This window comes from Canis lupus, chromosome 1, assembly GCF_048164855.1.
Source record: "Canis lupus baileyi chromosome 1, mCanLup2.hap1, whole genome shotgun sequence".
Taxonomy (NCBI): Eukaryota; Metazoa; Chordata; class Mammalia; order Carnivora; family Canidae; genus Canis; species Canis lupus.
This window is the reverse complement of record NC_132838.1, coordinates 55922384-55938005: the sequence shown is the minus strand read 5'-3', so window position 1 is coordinate 55938005 and position 15622 is coordinate 55922384. Positions and strand designations below refer to the sequence as shown.

General features: G+C 51.8%; 2 protein-coding genes across 2 annotated transcripts; both read left to right on the top strand.

Annotated features, from left to right (window-relative positions):
* Positions 1-21: 21 nt before the first annotated feature.
* Positions 22-9222, top strand: TTLL2 (tubulin tyrosine ligase like 2). Its single transcript, XM_072830716.1, has 2 exons — positions 22-148; positions 7183-9222. Exons 1-2 carry the CDS (start codon positions 98-100, stop codon positions 8791-8793), a joined length of 1662 nt encoding a protein of 553 aa, XP_072686817.1. The 5' UTR covers positions 22-97; the 3' UTR covers positions 8794-9222.
* LOC140635714 (glyceraldehyde-3-phosphate dehydrogenase-like) lies at positions 22-10374 on the top strand. Its single transcript, XM_072830749.1, has 2 exons — positions 22-148; positions 9179-10374. The coding sequence occupies exon 2, from the start codon at positions 9225-9227 to the stop codon at positions 10191-10193; it is 969 nt and encodes a 322-aa protein (XP_072686850.1). The 5' UTR covers positions 22-148; positions 9179-9224; the 3' UTR covers positions 10194-10374.
* Positions 10375-15622: the final 5248 nt, after the last annotated feature.

Below are 15622 nucleotides of genomic sequence, written 5' to 3'. Positions count from 1 at the left end.
CCATAGGGAGTGGGTGGGAGGGGTCAAGCCAAACATCCTGAGCAGCCTGAGTTTTCCAAGATCTAATGGACGCTAAGGCTTTGGAGCAGAGCAAGACATGTCCTGGAATGCAGATGGCTGCAATGTAAGGGGAGCAGCCTTCACTAAGGTGAGTGTGAAGGGCGTGGGCCCCAGGGGAGGGGAGCGGGGGACATGAAGTAGGGATGCACGGAGGCCACAGCAGGGGCCTGGTGTGGGACATGTGTGGAGCTGGAAGTCAGGGCTGGGATGGGGTTTCAGCTGAACAGAGGCTGAGGACTCGGGGGAAGGCCTTGAATGCCATGCTAGGAAGTGTGGCCTTCAGACATAGACAGGATATTTTGAAGGCTTTCCAGTAGGAAATAAAAAAATCACCACAGGACATTGCCTTCCTATGTGCAGTTTACAAAGGGACAGGCTCAGCTCTGCAAGTCCTGGGACAATGGACATTTTTACTCTGAGTCAGTTCTGTTCCATCAGGGCTTGTTGCAGATGGATGTGACGCTTGGGACTCTGGGTGCAAGGTGTCATCAGATGTGGCCTTTGCCCCCAGGGAACTGATGGCTTTAATCATCAATTACAACCTATTATTAATGCAAAAAATAGTTCAGGGGCATCGACTTAGAATAAGTAAAAATTGTTCTGAGTTTAAGGTAATAGTAATGTATTTCCAAAAAAAAAAAAAAAATGGTTGCAGAGGACAGTCCCTCCTCCACCACCTGGCTTCGCCTCCCTGGGAGCCCACAGCCACTGCTGTTTGCTAGTCAATAAAAATGTGTGAACCACTTCTAAATTTGAAAGTCACCTCACTGAGGAGTGTGAAGTGTCAGTCTCATGGGCAGCACTTACACCCAGCAGGACGGCGGACGTTTCTAGATGTTTACAGTATGGCTGAAGGCTAGACCATGGATGGTAAACAAGTTAACAAAAAAGTTAACAAAACCACATTTTCACGTGGGACACAAGGACACACAGGCTGCGTATAGCAAGTCCCTAGTAATCCCAAGTGAGAGCAGGGAAGATGCTGTTGAAATTAATTGTTAAGGTTCTGAAATTTGCGGTGTCAAATTTTAGGGTCACCTGAGAAGGAATATCCTTCTCCCTGACCTCGGAATATTTCCTGCCTCCATCCAATGATGACAGCCATGCATGGTGCTCGATTGCAGGGCCTAGCACTGCTGCGGGGTCCCGGTCCACACGGAAGGCAGCCACTGGGGCTGTTGGTCCCACAAAGCAGTCAATGCGTGAAAAGATAGTGCACGCAGAGAGAATAGGCTCTGGTTGTATCTTGAGGTCCCAGGTTGCAAGGGAGAAGATGGAAGAATTAGCACTCTGGTGGGTGTACAGGTGCCGGGAGCTAGCATCCGTGGGAACCAGTCCTCCGGAGAAGCTGGGGGCCCGCAGGGGCGTTCTCAGGGCTCCCTGGTCCTGTAGCGATGGCAACGTTAAATGCAGCTGATGTCCCTCCTGTGGGGCCCCGCATACCCAGGGACATCCTTGAGGTCAGGGGAAGAGAAGCCTCTCCCTCCGTGGGCTGGGACTGTGTGACCCTGTGACCAAGGCTGAGCCACACTCAGGAGACCACAAAGCCCCAGGATTATAGTAATGACCCAGTCATACGTTTGGATGTGCGGCTTCTAAGAGCCGGGTAGCTGCTGCTCCTCCGATGCTGCTGATGCTCTGGTGAAATCGGCCCAGGTCCAGCCGAGGAAGAGCCAAGAACGTGGCTTGCCCTGAGTTGTGCGTCTCCAGTTGCACATCACCAGCTTCGCTGGGCCTTTTCTTGTTCCTGCTTCACACACGGAGTCGTCAGATGGTGGTTCTGTCGCAATGTGTGTTGATGTTTTCCATCCAACGAGGGCTTGCACCCTAGGAATGTTCCAGCCACGTTCCCAGTCACAGGCTGTCCCTCTCCTAAAGCATGTGGACTTCGTCCTGTGGGCCGGGGGACCCTTCCCCCTTCGGAGACTGGCTCAGGATGTTCTGGTTTCCTTCTGGAAGTTTCTACATGGAGCCTGACCTTAACCTTGGAATGCCACACAGGGGTTCTTTATCCATCAAGCCTCATTGACAGACGCGCCGTTTCCTGCGTCTGTAGATCTATGGCTGTGCACCTGCCAAGGCTGTGCCCACGTCACAAGGCCCCTCCTTGGGGCTACACCTGGAACACTTAGCCTCCCACCGGAGAGTGCGTCCGGAGCGGCAGGTGGGAGAGCATGACTCTACCAACATGACTGTACAGAGGTAACAATTTCTCTGCGGTGAACTGGCAGGGTGTACGTATTATTAGTAATTATTATTACTTTGATATATTTCTGGGCCAATCGTGATATGTCTGCGTGACTGCCCAGGGCGGAGGAGAACTGTATTCCAAATAAAGTGTTTTCAAGTTGGGAGACAATGTTAAGTGGCTTCTTTTCAGGGTAAGGAGAGCCCTTCTGACCAGCAGTCCCACCTGTGTTCAGGTTTAGAGCTGCAGCAATCGTGTTGCCAAGGGCCTCCACTCCAGCCCTGGACAAATGGCAAATATTTTTAAATATTTAACAATTTCATATTAAATTTTCATGTCATATGTGTGTGTTTGTATATGATATTTACACCGAATTGTACATTACTTCGCCTTTTAAATATCAGTACAGTGAACCAAACTTAATATTTTAATTATTTATTACAAGCATCAATTAATATAAATGGATGCCTTTGGGAAACAGCCAGGGCTCCCTGCCTGTGCAAATAAAATACCCAGCACCGCTGTTATTATATGAGTTATTTGTATCTTTAATTAATTTCATTATAATAACAGTCATTTCAATTTCCTGCCCATACAGCTTGTATGTCACAGTTTTCAAGTCCAAATACCCGTTTAAACACATAGTTACTGACTTAAACACTCAGAAGGTGGAAAGATCTAGTGCTTATTCACTAAAATGTCAGATTTGGTGATGTCGATTTTAGTTGGGAATAGAATTTTCCACTGAATTTTGGGTTCGAGACAGAGAAACGTAAGTTAGCCATAAACCTCTTGGCTCCTGACCTATAGATACGTGGGATGTTATAATGTTATAAAAAGGGAGAAGAAATCTGAGGCAGAAATGAGCAATAGAGTAGGAATCCTCTACCTGTCTGTACTCGGATTATTTACCCTCGGCTGAAAAGGAGGAGGAATCCACGACGGCTTGCATTCCTGTAATTTTATAGGAAAAAAATGTCACCCCCATGCTCCCCCTGCCCCGACGCCGCCTGGTTTGCTGGCTCGTTCAGCTGTTCTGCAAACAGGGCAGCCGATGCAGAAAGACACTAAAGACGGCCCTGACCTCATGACCTCCTACTCTGCTGGATGAGGCAGGCGTGTGGCCATTTCCACACCAGGAAGGGGCAGCGAGCAGGGCCCTGTAGAGACCTAGCCAGAGACCCCAGGGTGGGGGCACCTACAGCGACAGCACCCCGACCTCCTGGCCTGAGCGCAGACATGCAGAGCCCACACAACCCGGGCTGGAGCACATTCACCGCAGGTGTGCGTGGAGCGCAGGTGTGCGGACTGGGTGCCAGGGACCCCACCTCCCTGCTGGTCCCAGGGCAACGGCTCCTTGGTGTAAACAGGCCGGTTGTCAAGGCCAGGACAGACGGTCGGACGCATGTAATGAAATACAAAGCCTCCTCCCCTTACAATGGCAGAGGCTCGAGATGCCGCTTCCCTGCAGGACACACGGTCGCCCCTGCCCTGTGACCCCCATCCTGTGGCCCCCGCCCTGTGACCCGAAGCCCCACCTCCAGGCCCTGATCACTCTTGGCACCTCTGAAGCTCCTGCTCCCTGGCCTGGTCTTGGGTGTTTCTCACCTCCTCTGCAGGGCCTCCCTGCTTCCCTCCTCAACCCCCAGGCCCTGTGCCTTGCAGCGATTTGCCCCTCCTCTTAAGGTCACGGGGTATTTAATTGTATACAAAAATACATGAGGGAACGGTGACAGCGGGAGCCACCACCCGCCTACACAAACAGCCTTAGTGGTGTCACCCCATGGAGGAGACACCTCCAACCCTCTGCTGGAGTTCGATGCTCCTCCCCCCTCACCTCCACCTTCTTCTCCCCCTTCACCTCCTCCTTCAGCAGCAGGAGGCCAACCTCTGGACACCATAACACAGGGAAAGGACACGTGCATCTCGCAGGTGCTCCTACATCCATGGACCACATGGCCACAGCTGGAGCTGGAGCTTCCCAAGGCTGGTCCTGCCGTGGCCATGAGCAGTGTCACCTCGTCACCTTCCTCCCTCCTACAGATGAGGACTTCCTTTCCCTCAGCTCAGGCCAGGAAGAAAATGGGTTATTATGAAAACCTCCGTGGATAGCTTCACTTTTACCCACGAGGAAAGCCATCTCTTCTAGATGCAACCATGGTGTGATGGTCAGCTCATGAGGCCCGCTCCAGAAAGGAGCCGAGGCCCTGTGGCTCCAGGCCCCAAGAGCATGTGCCACAGGTTTTGTCCGAGTCTCCTCGGGCAGGTGGCTTTGCCCCCAACCATCGCTGTCTCACCTAGAGTGAAAACATCCTCACTCACCTTGAAGTCAGCACCTCCTCCTTCCGACCTACCGGAGGCCAAAGCCCTGGAGCTGGCATGTGCACCACGGAATACCGGGAAGGAGCCTGGACACCAAGCCTCATCCTGGAGGGTCCTCTGCTGGCTCCTCTTCACTCAGCCACCACCCATGTTGCCTCCCCCGTGATGGCCTCTTCTCGCCAAAGACCCGGTCCTGACGCTCTCCCAGGGAGGGCTTCCGAATTTATCCCTGACCCGTTTTTCATCCCTGTGCCTCCTCCCCGTCCCACAGGCTTTTCTTAATCAGTCAGAACTACTTGCTGTTGTCAGCATCCGTGAGTCTGAAAGAGGCAGGATGGAGAAATGTCAGCAGCTCCAGAAGAACTTTTATTGAGCAGAAAAACTCTTTTTTTTAAAAGATTTTATTTATTTATGAGAGACACAGAGAGAGAGAGACAGACAGAGACAGAGACATAGAGAGACATAGAGAGAGGCAGAGACACAAGCAGAGGGAGAAGCAGGCTCCATGCAGGGAGCCTGAAGTGGGACTCAATCCTGGGTCTCCAGGACCACACCCTGAGCTGAAGGCGGCGTTAAACCGCTGAGCCACCAGGGCTGCCCCAGAAAAAACTCTTAGTGATGCATTTGATTTCTCCATGAAATTTTAACAGGAAGACAGATACTTAGCTGAAATGGGATCCAGTGGGTGCATTGCATAAGCAGCCCTACAAAGTACCCGAATTCTCATTAAACCAACTCTATAACACCACCTCTCAGAGGTTGACTGATTGGTGGGGGAACCCGGGTTTGCAGACCGGCCTCGAGAGCTGCATCTCAGATCTGTTCTTGTCCACTGACCTGCGGGGTGGGAAAGAGGCCAGGCTCTTAGCCACCAAGTGCTGATTCCCCACAAAACAAGGCTCCAACCACAATGCCACACTGTTCTTGATAGCCTCCAGGGCTGGGAGGGTGGAGACTGCCAGAAATTGGACAATAATCAGTTTGGTTTGCCTGACTCAGTATTTCCCACTCCGCTTTTGTGAAATGGTAGCTGATATAACAGCAATCTTAAGAGGGCTTCATGATCGAATAAGCTTGGGAGGAAAGATGGCATATTTCTTGGAGCTGGAAAGAGTAAAAACACTTTCCACTGTGTCTCATCCAGCTTCCATAATTATTTGTGACTCCGGATCTTCCTCCTCTCCACCCCTCACATGTGTGTGCACACACACATTCTGCTAAAATACCTATTAGTGTCATTGAACATGGTTTGCAAACATTGCTGTGGATCGCCAAGATTGGATTTCTTCATAGCCGTGCCGCATTTACAAACTCTGTGCGCTCCTCCTGGTCCAAGCAGTAACAGCACCGGCAAGGCATGTTGACGCTGCTTGTGTTCACAGCTCTTTTGGACATTGTTTCGGAGCCACCGCCCCAGCCTGTTAGCAGCCTCAGGACCAGAGGCCAGCTGTTCTCTACGGTTGGCTTCAGATTCGGAAACAAAGTCGCTGGGAACAAGGTGTCTGCTTCACTCCTTGACTCTTCTCAGTTTCAAATCTGGAAAAAAAAGGGTGAGCAAGCAGGATTTCTCTCCCTTCCGGCCTCCCTCCCACCCACCTTCTCTCTGGTCAGACTGACTTCACTGAACATACAGTACACGTCAAAGTTTACTCCTTTAGCATCTGTCAAAATCTCTCAAACACTGCAGAATTTCCACCAAGTAAGTTATGTTTGCCTCCTTAGATGATAAATTATGCATGAACAATCCTAATGTTGTCAAAGAAACAAGTCGAAATTGCCTGAACTTGGAATTTTTGATGAGCTTGTTGTTTTAGGACTTCAGAATATGGACACCCCCCACCCACCCAAGACTTAAGACTTTTTTTTCCCCCTAGGTCATAACAAAACATCATGCCTCATCATCAGTTTTGATTTTCTCAAAAACGGTCTTATTTTCTTCCTTTGAAATTTCGGAAAATTGTTGAGTGTGCACTTTTGATGTATCTTGCAAAATGTGAGGCATGATCTTGACATAATCATTGTTTTTACAAAATGAGTTTTTTAAAACTCAAATTTTTCCTATTTTTTCTTGCAAGTTAGCATGTGTTTGAGAGAACCCAGTCTCTGACCCTGGGGATGCAAGGCAGGGGCTGGTGGTCATCATAGGTGTCTGGTCTAAGCTCCTTGAGCCTCTCAGGCCAAGGGACACCTGCTAATCATGTAATGCCAGCATCTCACACTTTTTTCCATGTTAAAATTCAAAATAATGCAAAATGTGACATTTGCTTTTTCTAAAGAATGTTCGGGTTTTAGGCCAACAGGATTCATTGCATCTCCAGGCACAGAGCAGAGCGGCCCTCAGCAGCATCAACGGTGTGACTGCCAACACTTTGAACATGTCACTAAAAGGAATAAATGGGCAGGTAGCTCTGGAGAGACGGAATGTGCAGGGAGGGGTAGGTCAGTTTTCGCAGGCGTAGTGGAAATGTGGGTATCCAGGGAGACCGTATGATGTGAGGGAAGGCACAGACCAAACAGCTGGCCATGGGACATGGACTCTTTTATGTGAAAGCTCCTTGAGATTGTGATCTCCCCACCCACCTGCTAACGCTTTTGTGATCATCAATTTTTAGAAAAGCGAGCCTTATCTGATGGTGGAAGACAGACCTCCAGGGCCCATCCTGAAGCCACCAGTGTTTCATGTGGACGACACCACGCCAGAAGTGGTGCAGAGTGTCCTGCTGGAGCGTGGGTGGGACAAATTTGATAAAGGAGAGCAGAACGTGGAAGACTGGAACCTGTACTGGAGGACGTCGTCTTTCCGGATGACCGAGCACATCAACGTTAAGCCGTGGCAGCGGCTGAACCACCACCCAGGCACCACCCAGCTCACCAGGCAGGACCACCTGGCCAGACACCTGAAGCACATGAAGAGGATGTACGGCACGCCGCTGTACGAGTTCATCCCACTGACATTCATCATGCCCAATGACTACAATAAGTTCGTGGCCGAGTACTTTAGGGAGAAGCACGTGCTGGGTGCCAAGCACAGCTACTGGATTTGCAAGCCTGCCGAACTTTCTCGTGGGAAGGGGATCATCATTTTCAGCGACATTAAAGACTTACTCTTTGACGATACATATATAGTACAGAAATATATCTGCAACCCCCTCCTTGTGGGCAGATATAAATGTGACCTCCGCATCTACGTTTGTGTCACCGGCTTTAAGCCTTTGACCATTTATATCTATCAGGAAGGGTTAGTGCGGTTTGCCACGGAAAAGTTTGACCTCAGTAATTTGCAGAACAACTATGCCCATTTGACCAACAGCAGCATCAATAAATCCGGGGTCTCGTATGAGAAAATCAAAGAAGTGATCGGTCACGGTTGCAAGTGGACCCTCAGCAGGTTCTTCTCTTACCTTCGCAGCTGGGATGTGGATGACCTGCTTTTGTGGCAGAAAATCACCCAGGTGGTTATTCTCACGGTGCTCGCCATCGCACCCTTGGTCCCCTTCGCAGCCAACTGCTTTGAGCTCTTTGGGTTTGATATTTTGATTGATGACAACTTGAAACCATGGCTTCTAGAGGTCAACTTCAGCCCTGCCCTGTCCATAGATTGTTCAGCGGACATATCGGTAAAGAGGAAACTTATCCATGACACCATTGAACTGATTTACTTGCAGGGTCTGAGAAACGAGAGGACGGGATGTCGTGATGGTGCAAAGGGGAGCCACAGCATCTCCCTCACGAAGCTGGATGCGGGCAGATTCAACAAGGTTTGCAGTGCTCTTCCCTGTGAGTCCCTCTTACAGTTCACGAGTAGAACATTTAAGGACGAATCTGCTGTAAAGAAAGCTGTAAAAATATGCCCTGAAAATAAGCATGCCTCCCAGCCTAGGGAAATGACTAGCAGGAAGAAAGACCTACTTCTGTCAACAAGAGAAGCCCCCAAAACCAAGCCAAAGCTAAAGGGCAGACGCTCGCCCCACAAGAAGATCATTCCATTCATGTCACTCATTCAGTCACGCGCGGACAAGACCAGCATCTCCCCGTGCGTCCCCTTGGACAACGGCAAAGTGCCGGGTCTCCAGGCAGGGAACTTTGTTCTCATTTTTCCCTTCAATGAAGCTATGTTTGGAGCTTCTAGGAATGGACTGAATGTCAGAAGGATAATTCAAAAGCTCCAGAAACTAAAGAATAAGCAACATTTCCACATGTTGGAAATGGAAACAAAAAGGTGACAGGGTCTGGGGAAAACCAGGGATTCCTTCGCCAGAGACAGCAACAGCTCAGCCCCTGACCTCTGCATCCAGCACTCTGACCACGTCACTGGGACCTGATGGGGTGTGTATGTAAATACAACGATTCTGCAAAGCAGAACACATTCAGGCGGTGATTAAATTATATGATATGATTGACTAATTTCCTCCGATTTTTGGGAGAACACCACCCAGCCTGTTGCCTGCGCTCAGAAATCCTTTATATTACAATTATACTGTACACTTATTTAAACATGAGAAAAGATTATTAGAACAGTCTTTTCAGGATTCTTAGGTGAAAACACTACCAAAAAGGCCAAAGGTTAACTTTTTGGTTTTTGGCTCTCTGCTCCTCCCCGTTTGACAGACAGCCACATTGTCTGGTGCTGTGCCGGCCGCGTCCCCGAGACACGATGGTGAAGGTCGGAGTGAACGGATTTGGCCGTATTGGGCGCATGGTCACCAGAGCTGCTTTTAACTCTGGCAAAGTGGATATTGTCGCCATCAATGACCCCTTCATTGATCTCAACTACATGGTGTACGTGTTCCAGTATGATTCTACCCACGGCAAATTCCACGGCACAGTCAAGGCTGAGAACGGGAAACTTGTCATAACGGGGAAGTCCATCTCCATCTTCCAGGAGCGAGATCCCGCCAACATCAAATGGGGTGATGCTGGTGCTGAGTATGTTGTGGAGTCCACTGGGGTCTTTACCACCATGGAGAAGGCTGGGGCTCACTTGAAGGGTGGGGCCAAGAGGGTCATCATCTCTGCTCCTTCTGCTGATGCCCCCATGTTTGTGATGGGCGTGAACCACGAGAAGTATGACAACTCCCTCAAGATTGTCAGCAATGCCTCCTGCACCACCAAAGTCATCCATGACCACTTCGGCATCGTGGAGGGCCTCATGACCACCGTCCATGCCATCACTGCCACCCAGAAGACCGTGGATGGCCCTTCTGGGAAGCTGTGGCGTGGCGGCCGAGGGGCTGCCCAGAACATCATCCCTGCTTCCACTGGCGCCGCCAAGGCTGTGGGCAAGGGCATCCCTGAGCTGAACGGGAAGCTCACTGGCATGGCCTTCCGTGTCCCCACCCCCAATGTGTCAGTTGTGGATCTGACCTGCTGCCTGGAGAAAGCTGCCAAATATGACGACATCAAGAAGGTAGAGAAGCAGGCATCGGAGGGCCCCCTCAAGAGCATCCTGGGCTACACTGAGGACCAGGTTGTCTCCTGTGACTTCAACTCTTCCACCTTCAACGCCGGGGCTGGCATTGCCCTCAATGACCACTTTGTCAAGCTCATTTCCTGGTATGACAATGAATTCAGCTACAGCAACCAGGTGGTGGACCTCATGGTCCACATGGCCTCCAAGGAGTAAGAGCCTCTTGGACCACCAGCCCCAGCAAGAACAAGAGGAAGAGAGAGGCCCTCAGCTGCTGGGGAGTCCCTGCCCCAACTTAATCCCCCAACACACTGAGAATCTCCTGACCTCCAATTTACATCCTAGACCCTGAGGAAGGGGAGGGGCTTGGGGAGCCCTACCTTGTCATGTACCATCAATAAAGTATACTGCACCCAGCCAAAAAAAAAATTTGTTTTTTAATACACCATTTTTTATTGAAAATTATTTTTCTCAACTTCATGATCAGTCATCTGAGGTGAGGCCAATTGCTGAAAATCTCCCCCAAAATACCCAAATGACTCTGTCATTCATAGGTCCTGGGCCCTAACTCAGACACTGTACCACACAGCTTCCCACTGGGGGCAGCCATCAACCATATTTAAAAAGTGGCCCCCTGTTGGCTGGCCCCCCTCACTGATAGGTTCCCATCCCAGCATGGGATCTCAGAACCTTCCAGATCCAGCTGCGTCCCCACCACTCCTGCCACATAAGCAAGTACTGAAGAGTCCTTAGACATAAAAGCTGCAGCATTTACCTGAAAATATTATGCGGAGTGAAGAAAAAAAAAAGCCAGACACAAGAGGCCACATGTTGTAGGATCCCATATACAGACAATGTCCGGACTTGGCAAATCAACAGACACAGAACACAGATTGGTGGTTGCAAGGCCCGGGGTGGGGGGCAGGGGAGTGACAGCGAGTGGGTAGGGGGTTTCCTTTCAGAAGACAAAAATGTTCTGGTGATGGCTGCACAACGGTGTGAATGTGCCAAATGTCACTAATGGCATGTTTCACGTTATGCTTATTTTACCACAATAAAAAAAGGCTAAAGCAAAACAAATTTAAGATAGACAAGAAGAAATCATTGAGTCTGGGGACGCAGGATACAGGGAGGGTGATGCAGCCATAGAAAGAGAACATAAGAAAGTCATTGCTGTTGTTGCCAACATATGATTACGGGCTCTGATGCCACCTGCAGGCTCCCCTGAATGGCTAACAAAATCCTATTGCTTAATCTGAATGGTTCAGAAAAAAAGAGGATAAAAAAATCCATTAGGTTTGGCATGAGGCTGTAATGCATATTTTGTTCATTGCCTGGTTTCATGCGTAAGTACATTTATGTGTTCCCAGACTCGTTCCAGGAAAGATTTAAAGGAGTCAAGTAGGAATCAAAGAGCAGCAAGACCATTCTGATCTTGTATTTCAGGTTTCTACTTTATAGTATTTGGCAGAGAAAGAATAAGTTCTTTTCCACAAAAGTTGAGGTGCGCTCTAACACGACCAACCACGCGTCTGCCACCACTGGCAAATCAGAGGTCAGCTCTCACCCCCTCCGTGTCTTCAAGTACTCACTCCTTCACCATGAGCCAGGTTTTAATGACTCTGATGGGAGGATGAGCATTGCAGAGATGAGTGAGGTGTGTGCTATTAAGGAAAGATAATTTTGAGCATTTGAAGTGTTACAGCCGTGGACCATGTGGCAGGACAAACATGCACAGTCTCGGCAGTATGTATCTCTCAAACAGCAGAATGTGAGCCAATTAAACCAAAGTTATAATGGGCCAATGTCGACTTCAAAAGCAAAAGGAAACAGTATGTGCATTGAGTTTGCATGCAGGTGCACAGTTGTGTAAGGGACACGGAGGGAAAACAAACGTAGTCTTGCTGGGGTAGAAAAGTCAAAACTGCATAGTCCAGAGACTTCTCCAGGAGGTATGTGGTCATTCTTTTTTTTTTTTTTTTTTTTTTTTTTAAAGATCCTTGGTCTCCCACTCCTGGGAGATTGGAATGGGTGTACATGTCCTTGCACCTTCACTGCGTGTGAACCTGAGCACCTGGGACAGTACAAACACAGCACACAGAGTCTCCCAGGGGAGAAAGGAGGCAGTCCCACGAGAGGCCGCAAGAAGAATAGGAGGTGGGGGTTTCCCAGCTTTGGGGATTTGGGGGGTTTATTGCCGATCCTCCAGACTGGGTGCTAACAGAGCCGGCAGTGCAAGTGGACACAAGAGCCAAGACTCACCTACCAGAAAAGGACCAGGAGAGAAGAAGCTCTGGGAAAATGTAAGTACAGGAGCCTGGGCCACGAGCGATCTCCGACTCCGAGGCATCTCCGAGGGAGCAGGTCTTGCAGGTGAAGGTGAAGGTTCCTACTGCATTTCCAAACGGGATGCCATCTGCCCCGGACTTCGAGGTTGGAAGACCAACACGTAGGGGCATGGGAGGTCATGATGAGAATCTTCTGGATGGAATGGGGAAGTAAGCAGTGAGCTCCTGTGCCATGGAGGTCACACTGGGCTGGAAAGCACTGTGGGAGAGGGTGCCCCCATTGCCAAGTCCTCCCACCTGCGGGGACCCTGGGCTGGAAGTTGCTAGATAGCACGTAAGGGCAGATGGCTGAGCCCAGCCTCTCACGGGGATGAAACCGATCCACAGGTAGGGCACAGCCAGGTTGCAGCCTGGGGCCCTCGTGGGCATATAGGGGGGCAGTGGACACGGGCAGGAAGGGGTAACCCCTGCGTGTGGGTGTGCAGGGGGAGGGGGACACGGGCAAGATGGATGCAAACCCCTGGGTGTGGGGTGCAGGGGGAGGGGTCACAGGCAGGAAGGGGACAAACCCTGGGTGTTGGCCTGCAGGGGGAGGGGGACACGGGCAGGAAGGGGGACACCCCCACCCGCCCGCCATCTCCAAAAGCTGCCCTTTCTCGAAGGCTCCTCCTGTCTGTCGATCCGACTCGCAGGTTCAGCTGGAAGCTGTGTGTGCTGGTGCCCCCGACCCCCGTGTGGGAGGCCCCTCAGCTCGCTGCAGGGTGGACCCCGACAGGAAGGGAGGCCGTGTCGCCAGCCAAGTCCCGAGGCCTCTGCTGAGATGCTAGCTTTGGACTCACTCTCCGCCGTCACCGTCTCCCTACAGTGAATTTCTGGGGTGACGTTGCAATAGGACAATGCCTGAGAGCGGCAGACGAGGGACCAAGGGGCGTCACGGGCTCCGGCAGGATGGGGCAGGACCTCCGTGGTCCCTGTGGGACCATCCCCTCCCCTGCTGGGCTCACCGCTGCCCCGCTCACCCCTCCTACAGCTACATTCTGCTTTCCCGAGTCTCTTGGGTTCAGTCTGACATCTCATTTTAGGGTGAGAGGGTAAAGAGAGAAATACCTTCTCTCTTCTGGAGAAATCCAGGGAAGACCCTGGCCCACGCCGAGCAGCAGGGGGATGACAGGGCTGGCCTAGGTCCGTGGGTACCCCTTATCCTGGGAATGGGGGGCAGGAGCACCCTCAGGTCCCCCCAGAGGCCCTGGGGAGCAGGAGATGACTGTCCTCGAGGAGAGGGTGGAGGGACGGCCCACAGAGTCAGGGGTCCTCGCAGCCGCAGGCAGGGTTTGCCTATGAAAAGGGAAGGCTGGCCAGACGGGGGGATGTGGGGAAACCGAGGCTGCCGGTGACCGCCAGATGCTGGGCAGCACCTGCCGCAGGAGACGGCAAGAGAAGCGTCGGCCTGGGGTCCACCCACGGTCAGGACCAGACGGAAGGAAGAGCACAGGCTCCCGCCACGTGGCCCACAGCAGCCCCCAGAGGCCGGGCACTGGGCTTCAGGACCCTTGTCGCCTCAGACCCCCGAGCCCGGGGAGTGAGAGCGCGGGGAGCCCGGGGCCAGGCATCCAGGAAGGTGCAGCCGTGCAGAGCACATCAGTGCCTTAAGCCGGGGTGGACATGCCTTCCTGAGGCCCTCCTAGGCCCCTCCCTGCCCCTGAGCTAGAAGACCCGGGGGGACCGGGCGGGGGTGGCGGCGGGGCGCCTGGCTCAGCCGCGGCGCTCCTTGCGGAACCACAGACGCGCTCCAAAGCCACACAGCCAGATGGCACCGTGTTGACAAGCACAGGATGCCAGGGCGTCCCCGGGCCGAGGTCTGGAGGGCTGGCGGGCCAGTGGGAAGGGATGCGGGGTCACGAAGAGCGGGCTCCTCCCCACCCCCCTCCGGTGCAGCGTCCCTAAATGAAGGGCACGCACGATTCATTTATAGGACATTTGAGCTTTAAAATAACTAAGATATTATTTTCATTAAAAAACTGACAATGGTTTGGTTTTGGGGAGTATTGTATCATCAAATCTGCACAGACTACACAAGCTGGACACCCTCAAGCCTGATGGGGTCTCTTTTCAGGTTTGTAAGGAGGTTTTCTTTTGTTTTTTTCCAACGTTTCTACGTACGTCTCTCTGCTGATCAGCGTCCAGAGAGCCGGACGGCGCTGACGCAGGGATGCAGACCCGCAGATGCAGATCCCCTGGGGATCTCGGGTACCGCGAGCCGCCTCCTTCCCACCAGAAGTGCAGCGTTCATCTTGCCTTTGATTTAACCAAACACCTCAATGTCAGTTTCTCTTTTACAAAACTCCACCTACCCCAAATAGGGAATAATACGCTGGAATCGCATTTCAAATAGTTGTCCTGGTGCTGTGTACGGAGGTCACGCTTTTCTAGCTTTCAAGCCCTGGAAACACACGCCACGTGCTTTGGGAGGGGATTTGCCAGGTCACGGATGTACTGCGTGATGTCAAGGAAGGTGTCTCAGGAGAGAGAGTATTTTTGTTCCCAAGAACCCTGGAGCCCGTCCAGTGGAGGATGCCATTGGCAAGAGGACACTGATCTGGGGAGATGGGTCCTCACAGGGGTACACGTGACAGAGGGTCACTAAAGCCCAGATTCAGGTGAGCGCCGACTACATGGCAGGCTGAGGGGTTTCCAGCAGTCCTAGGGGTGTCCCCAGTGGACACGAGTAGGCCGGGGTTCTGGGCAGGAAACATCCAGCAGTAAATCCCGTCACTGCATGCACAGCGCCATCAGGCAGGAGCCACAGAGCTGCTCATTAGAGGCAGGTGGCCCCCGAGTGAGTGACGGAGCTAGGACATCTTTGGTCTCAGATACTCACCACACTGGATCAGAAACTTGTGTAGGACTCCGGACTGTCATACATGCTGTCATACATACATACATACATGTCATACATACATACTCCATGTGGGCGTCATACGCGTTCACATGGAATGTCACTTAATTGTCTTCTCTCATGCAGCATTGCAGCTGGCAGCGATGCCCCCCAAAGATCTCTGCATCCTAATCCCGGGGACCTGTGAACGCGTCATCTCACACGGCGAAGGGGCGGTAACAGGAGCAGAGTCAGAGAGGGGCCGATTGTGCGTCCTGGCTCTGGAGGTGGGGGACAGGGCGCCACGGGCCAAGGACAGGCGGGCTGCGGAAGCAGGTGGAAGGAAGCAGGTGCCCCCGAGAGCCCCAGCCGGGACGCAGCCCCGCCAACCACTAAAATTCGGACGTCCAGAACTGCAAGCCGCTGAGGGTAGAGATTTGTTTCAGCAGCAGCAGGAGACTAAGTGTTGACTTCCAAGCAAC

What these genes read in the sequence shown, in the direction of transcription:
- TTLL2 (XM_072830716.1), top strand. Translation starts at nt 98, where the DNA reads ATGTCCTGGAATGCAGATGGCTGCAATGTAAGGGGAGCAGCCTTCACT. An exon ending in GGGGAGCAGCCTTCACTAAG is followed by an intron (nt 149 to 7,182) that starts GTGAGTGTGAAG and finishes ATCAATTTTTAG; the next exon opens with AAAAGCGAGCCTTATCTGAT.
- LOC140635714 (XM_072830749.1), top strand. Translation starts at nt 9,225, where the DNA reads ATGGTGAAGGTCGGAGTGAACGGATTTGGCCGTATTGGGCGCATGGTC.